Raw genomic sequence first — 7545 nt, forward strand, 5'->3', positions numbered from 1 at the left:
TTATATTGCAAGAAAAACATTTTTTATGGAGTAATTTTCACAGTAGACAAGGTAACTTCCCATTAATGAAACAAAAGATTGTTAGTGGGGTGCTGCACAACAATCATGGTATTTTTAAGTCCCTTTTGCTATTGCATGGTTGTAATACTCTTAAAGCACACAAAGCTGAATGATGGGCTCAGAAGCTTTCATTTAAATATTTTCCAGAATAGGTGAAAAGGAATTTCATCCACTTTATGTGCACGTAATGCTTTCGCAAACACAGGAAGGGATGCAAATAGGCAGGACCTGCAACCTATGCTGTTGAAATACTTCCACGATCATGGGAGTGGCGCACTTTGGCCTTTTCTGCCTTAGGTGCTCAAGGACCTTGTCCCGTCGCTGCACACACTTCTAGACAAGTAGCAGCACCTGTTCATCGTTTTAGCAGCAGAAGGTGGACATTCTGTCAGAATAAAAAAAAGCAAACTGATTAGTAAAGCAGCAGCTGTACATATTACAGGATGGGCATTTCAGTCCATGAATCACCACCACGCCTCTTGCAATCACGCAGAGACAGCACCCACTCCTGAATTACCCCGTATCTTCTTATGAAGTCACCAAACCGGTATTATCGTATGAGAAATGCGGTGGAAGCAGATCTATTCATTGAGCTCCCCCAGTGGAAAAAAGGCAACCTGTGCAATGTGTGTCACACACAATGTTCCTGCTGTAATCACGATTCAAATGTGCATCTACAAGATATATTGGTGAATGTGGAACTATATACAGAGTGCGTAGCATTGTGCAGGATATGACTGAGAATTGAGGATAACATATTATTCATTAAAATGATCACAGATCATTAAAAAATGAGATACAACAGAAACTGTTCATTTATAAAATCTGGCTTTTTCTTTGTGCAACCAATCATGTCAGAGCTCCTATTAGAACTGCCAACTTATCCCTTTATGATATAAAAAAACAGACTTTTTTTTGGGGTGATTTACAGGTTGAAAAAGACATTAAAGTCCATTAAGTTCAACCCCTGGGGAAATAAACATATTGCAGATATAAAACTCTATGGACATAGTTGATCCAGAGGAAGGTAAAAAACCTGGTATATTTTGTTCCAACAGGGGAAAAAAATTCCTTCCTGATTCCATGAGGCAATGTGATGTTCCCTGGATCAACAGTCGGTTATATTTACTTTTATTTACTAAAGATTTACCAGCTGTTCCCTTTGTATGGGAAGTTTACTAAGTGAATAAGGTGACACTCTCTAACTTTACGAATATATCTATTTTATTTCCCATTAGAGTTCTTTGCACGTGATTGGGTATCTATCGCAGCCTAATTTTTTCTTAACTATATCTGTCCCATAGTCTCTAATAGCAAAGCTCCAAATATAATCTATCTACAGTCTCGTTGCTGTGTCTGGAGCTGGCAGAGCTGCTGACTTAATTTACATTGGTGACTTCATTCACCAAACTTATTTACTATTTTTATCATTAGAAACAGAACTATACATCATGTTGCCTTAGGCACGTGACACCCTTTGGCTCCACCTCTTTCTGCAAATACCACCACACCCTGTTAGAGGAAGCATGCTGTTTTGTTTATGTGTTTATGTGACAAGTTACTCCCTACATGTACAGACCTCAGTTCAAGAGTATAGAAAGTGTTTAGCATGCTATCTGAGCTGAAGAAAGTCTTGTGACATCTCTAGACAATAACCCCCCTCCTTGGGCTTTTATGTCTGACATGGTAACATTAAAAAAAACTATACAAAGGGAGAAATACTAGTGGCTTGGTTGTCTCTAAAAGACATAACAATGCATAGTGTGAAGACCATTGTAGGTGTGATGTCAGGAGCCACAACACTGAACCTCCTCCATGTTTGACTGTAGGGATCGTGTTCTTTTCTTTGAAGGCATCTTTTTGTTTTCTGTAAACAGTCGAAGGATGTGCGTTACCAAAAAGCTGTATCCTTGTCTCATCTGTCCAGAGGACATGCTCCCAGAAGGCTTCCACTGTCTTCAGGGCAGATGAGACAAAAAGAAAAGAACACATTCCCTACAACAAAACATGGAGGAGGTTCACTAATATTTTGGGGTTGCTTTGCTGCTTCAGGCACTGGTAGTCTTGACTGTTTGCATGGTATTATAAAATCTGAAGACTATCAAAGGTTTCTGGGGCGCAATGTAGGGTCCAAGTGTCAAAAAGCTGGGTCCCAGTCGGAGGTCATGGGTCTTACAGCAGGACAATGACCTAAAGCATACTTCAAACAGCACCCAGAAATGGTTTTAAACAAAACAATGGAGAGTTCTGAAGTGGCCAAGTCTAGAGTCAAGATCTAAATCCCTTAGAGCGCCTGTGGAGAGATAGAAAAACCGCAGTTGGGAGAAGGAACCCTTCAAATCTAAGAGATCTGGAGCATCTGGCAAAGGAAGAGTGGTCCAAAATTCCAGTAGAGAAATGTAAAAGACTCATTGATTGTTAACATTACCGGTAGTTATTTCTTTCAAAGGTTGTGCTAGCAAGTATTAAGTTGAGGGTGCCAATAATTTTGTCCAGGCCAATTTTGACATTTTGTGCGGAATGTCTCAGATTTTTCTTTCTGCTTTTTTGTGTTTTTCCAGTGCAAACAAAAGAAACAAACATGACAATACCAAAAAATATGCAATTGCAACAATTTTCTGGGAGAGGTGGTGCATTTTCTGACATAAATGCAAAGGTGCTAATATTTTTGACCATGACTGTAGATTTCTTCTTTAACCTCCCTGGCAGTGTGATTATATCAGTAATGTTAAATGTCAAAGGGGTTCCTTTCTGTTTAAATTTCCCACCCGGTCACGCACCCTGGTGCACCGCCCCTGCATGCTCACAAGTCCCATTGATCATGCCAGGGACGTGAGGCCAGGGGACAAATGCCGGGTGGACATCGCTGGCTTGTGGGGACCAGGTAGGTCTGAATGTGGCTCGGGGTTACCGCTTTTGGTACGGAAAATTACCCCTGAGCCACACTCGGGAACATCGCCAGGGAGGTTAAACCTGCTAGTAGATGTTAGAAAAGGAAAAACAAAAAGAACTGCCAACTTACTGGAGAGAGAGCAGATGAGCACCACAAGCAGACACAGCTTCTACTGTTTATTGCAGGGAGAAGAGTAATGATCAGGATGGGATTTAGTTGTTCCATGCCTACAGGCATCCTGGAATACCAGATTCCTGGCTTTTATACCTTTCCCATCAGTGACTTGAAACAAGTATGCAGATCAGGAGTTCTGACTTCACTGTCTTTTTTGATTTGTATGTTTGGTCAGTGACTCAAGTCAAGTGTCTCAAGTCACTGTCAAGTCCGGCATTCCCACCAACATTTCCTCATGGGAATCTTCCAGGTCTGTGTGTCTCAATGGCAGTACTTGATTCCCACCAATTTTTGAAGGAATGTCAGATTCCCCATTTTATAAATAGAGCTCAAAGCATTAAGAAGCATCCAGACAACCACCATTTGCAGAATGACTAAACTGCATAACAAAAGCTATCAGGATATTTACCAACATAGCTGGCCAATTATCAGATAACATAGGAAATGTGGTAATCATGAACAATTGAATGTACAGAAACAATCATGGCATTAGCATATCACCTTCCCATTCACTGTGACACCTATCTGCATTAAAAATGTGCATGTCCTATCACATTACATCAGTGCTGCTATACTTCAGTCAGGTTCCCTCTCCTTGCTGTTTACAGAGAGAATGGTGGACTGCAAGTAATGACAAAGTACGGTAGCCCAAGAAACCAGAATATTACCTACACAGCATGAAAGTGTAAACACAAATCACATGTCACACAGGCACGCATAGGAAACAAACAGACCAAGCTTAGGCCAGCTCTTGCCCCACCCTCTTGTAGAGGTGTCTTCTGGCAGGCCAGCCAAGTAGGCTATGTAAACAGAAGATTGCTGAAGCATAAAGAGTCCACAGCTCATATTCAGGAAGCTTTAGGGTTGAAGCACATCTTTGTAATAGGGTGCATTGCACGTTGTAGTATCATTCATTCTGCATGGCACTACAACAACAAGGAAATGCAGCTCTGATGCACATACTTTGCAACCCACTCTCTGCTTTGAGGTGCTCTGCATTGCAAAAAAAATATTGCATATGTTTCTTTGGTCTGCCTATGTAAAAATGAATATGCTGCATTGATGCAGCACATGTTAACGTGTGACACGGTGTGCATTAACTCAAACACACAGGAATTGGAGAAATGTGAGGTGTCCTCAATGTCTCCAATGCCAGCCACTTGGGCAGACTTTGATTTCTTTTCTGCACATGTTTATGATGTTAAAAAACAAATTAAATCCTACCAAGGATCAATTAAGTCCAAAAACCTAACATGAAAGGGGAGGCAATACAGGACATGGCAGCAAGGCAATGGCCCACTACTGTACCCATTTATTGAGCTAACCACCAATGTGGCTCCTGGTTGAGTACTGTGCCATCTAAAGTAAGCCTGGGTTTTACTAATATAGGGGAAAGTGAAAGGTTTGCATTAAAAAGAGTATGTCACTTTGGCCATTCAGGGAACAATGGTAGAGTCTCTTACTAGTCCACCCTTTGACCCACATTTCTCACCCTGTTGCAAATCTATACTGCATTTGGGTATGGACAAACATATGACTTCCAATGCTTAGGCCTGAGGGCCATTTGTTAGGTCCCCACATAAAAGGAATTGGTGACATCAACTGTGTGTAAGTTCTGTCACTGGCCAACGTAGAACGTAACCTGGTGATGACACCATACAGGAAAGGTATATTAGAGTAGCACAGAAAATGCAGGCTATTGTAGTGATTACAATAATGAGCAACACAGTCGCTTTAAAGGGACTATCATTGGGAAAAATATGGGGCCCATTTACCAACTCATACCTACAGAACATGATAATGTGAACTGAACTGTACATCTGATGCAAACTTTTAAACCCAGTGTAGAGTGGTGGAGGGGTAATGGGTGGGTACCAGAAATGTTTACCAAGTGACCCTTGTAGGCCCTTTCTTTCTGTCCCGGTAACAATCCCACCCCCTTTTCTGGTATGAGTGTCACAAAGACATGAAGAGAGGGAAAACATGGCAGAAAATGTTAACTGTCCAAAGTTGACCTAATGTTTGTATGAATAAGGCCTTAATATTTTTGCATTCTTCCATACAAAATTTTTCCCTTAAGACACAGAATGTATTTTTGATTTTATTAGAAAATAAAAATGTAAAAAATGATGTTAACATTATAACAAAACAATTATATTTGTCAGGAGTGGAAACCTGCACTGAGGAAGACAGGCTGCCATTGATGAACTCTCATGAATGCGCGATGCCTGGCTGCTCTACTAATCCACTTCCTTTTATGCTTTATGAAACAGTAATCAAAAGCTACTGATTACTAAGGGTGCATGCTTTTCCTGGCTCAGTAAATCAGAAGGTAATGAACACAAACATTTAAAGTATTAGGAGTTCCGTATTGTTGACTTTTGGCTTTTTGATTCTTGATTTGCGCATTCAACTGATGGTTTTTTGCATACACAACAGAAGGTATAGAGGCTGCTAGGTAACTAGCATTTCTAGAGGACATCAATAGCAGCTAGAATATTTCTCCCAGTGCAGGTTTCCTTACCTAGAAAGCTTGTTTGAAACACCCCACTGTTCTTTAATTTGTAGTCCACGTTGTTAAAACATCTATGTAGAAAAAAGGACCCCATTGCATACAATTGTATATTACATGTCAATGTATGACGTCTCTCTCCATCATTTTGCGAAAGGGGTAAGTGGAAAACCCGGGGAAGGACATCTAGAAAAGGAAATGACAAGGTGAATAATTACTGCAATGAGGCTTGTGGAAGGAACATACAGGTCATGTTTACCCAAATTTCATCAGAATGTATGAGCCACAGAAATCAAGGGCTCTGGTACCACAAAGGTTTAAAGCAAGTCTCTGCAAAGCTAGCTGGACAACCTTATATACATGATTTACTAATGCACAGTAGTGTATCTTGCAAGAGTACAGGTATTTTATTACACAGATATAACAAAACACTTTTGGTGGTTTATTCGTCAGGAAATAAACATTTTTTTAGGTTTCACATAATCTTTAATTGCAGCACTCACCTGTAATTACATTTCTCCACACTGAGCAATGACCACTGGCAGTTTGGGCTTATTATTGGGGCCTGTTGGTACATTCTAGGAGGAAGAAGAGAATTATGTGTGAACTATATTCTGATATATACAATGTACTATTCACAATATTCACAAGTCCATAATAGTGTGCCTTATCACTTTTGGTATTGTTAGCTAGTAAGGGAGTGCTGAATAATTATTACACTTCCTTGAACCAAAGTCTACAAACTGACAACGCAAAGAATATACAAGAATTTAACTCCTTAACATTCTTCTTGTGCAGGGGCATTCCAACAGAGGGTTGGCTGTGGACCACATCATTCTAGCCTAGGTGAAGAATGAGAAAGCTGGGTGGAACACAACACCGGAAATACTAAGTATTTAAAAAAAACAAAAAACTTTTTTTTACAGGTAGAAGGGGGGGGGGGGGGAGCAATGTAAGGAGAATCTCATTTTATGACATTTGCTTTAAACAGAGTTCTTCCACATTTATTTAGAAAATAAACAAAGCTATTGTCTGCCATTTAATGAACAACTAATTTAAATAAGGGTGGTAATATTTGCATGGAATGCAGTTTTAATCAATTTTCCCCTCTTCATTGCCATTGTCAGTTACAGATACGCAAGAATATTCCAACATGCCAGTTACCACGATACAAGGACGAAAGAAGCTCCATGCGCTCAGCACTTAAGCTAAATCTATCACTCTTTTTCTGCTAAGCTATCATTAGTGTGGGAGATGGATGCTTGCCAGAGAGCAGGTGACCTGTACCCTGTAGTTTCACAAAAACATGTTGATAATTTCAAAGCCCAGTGGAAATGGATTATTTGCAGAACACTGCACTGCATTTCTGCATTAAAAGCATTGGTATTAGAAGTGGTTTGGGGAAAAATGGGGCATAAGACTTTGGTCACTATGTAGACTGCTTGGATCTTTGCAAAATTCTTTCCAGAATACAGCCTGCTTTATGTCTGTAGATACTGCAACAGAAGCATGGCTGAAGGGAATAAGTTGGAGGCTGTGTTTTATTATGATCACAGGATGATACCCATTGTTGTGGCCAATAAATGTATCCCCCCAGCAGGATATCTCCTAATGTGGCAAGTGTCCCATCAAAGATGAAAGGTACAACGCAAGGATGGCTAGAGTGCGTAAGGTCATATCTTTGCAAAGAGGTCAAGCCACCAAAAGCACAGATTTTACTTATGGTGCATTATCATGTGAAAAACAGACTCCTTGTTCAGTAGCTTCATGTGTTTGCACAGCTCCCGTGTTTAGAAGCCTTCTCCTTAGGTGTCTGCGCAGTAGAGCCTCCTCGTTTACGCGTCTGCGCAGTAGAACCTCCTCGTTTACGCGTCTGCGCAGTAGAGCCTCCTCGTTTACGCGTCTG

At 40.5% G+C, this 7545-nt stretch overlaps 1 protein-coding gene across 2 annotated transcripts in view; it reads right to left on the reverse strand.

Annotated features, from left to right (window-relative positions):
• Window positions 1-7545, reverse strand: part of PPIH (peptidylprolyl isomerase H) — a 25987-nt gene continuing 18442 nt past the window's right edge. Inside the window, exons 9-10 of one of the 2 annotated variants that reach the window (XM_072426345.1) lie at window positions 6143-6217; window positions 1-445 (exon numbers count right to left, since the gene is read on the reverse strand). In XM_072426345.1, coding sequence (XP_072282446.1) covers window positions 6149-6217 — 69 coding nt within the window. In that variant the 3' untranslated portion in view covers window positions 1-445; window positions 6143-6148. Of the gene's footprint in view, window positions 446-5215; window positions 5826-6142; window positions 6218-7545 lie in introns of those variants that run through there. The other variant, XM_072426344.1, reaches the window with a different exon arrangement.

This window comes from Pyxicephalus adspersus, chromosome 11, assembly GCF_032062135.1.
Source record: "Pyxicephalus adspersus chromosome 11, UCB_Pads_2.0, whole genome shotgun sequence".
NCBI lineage: Eukaryota > Metazoa > Chordata > Amphibia > Anura > Pyxicephalidae > Pyxicephalus > Pyxicephalus adspersus.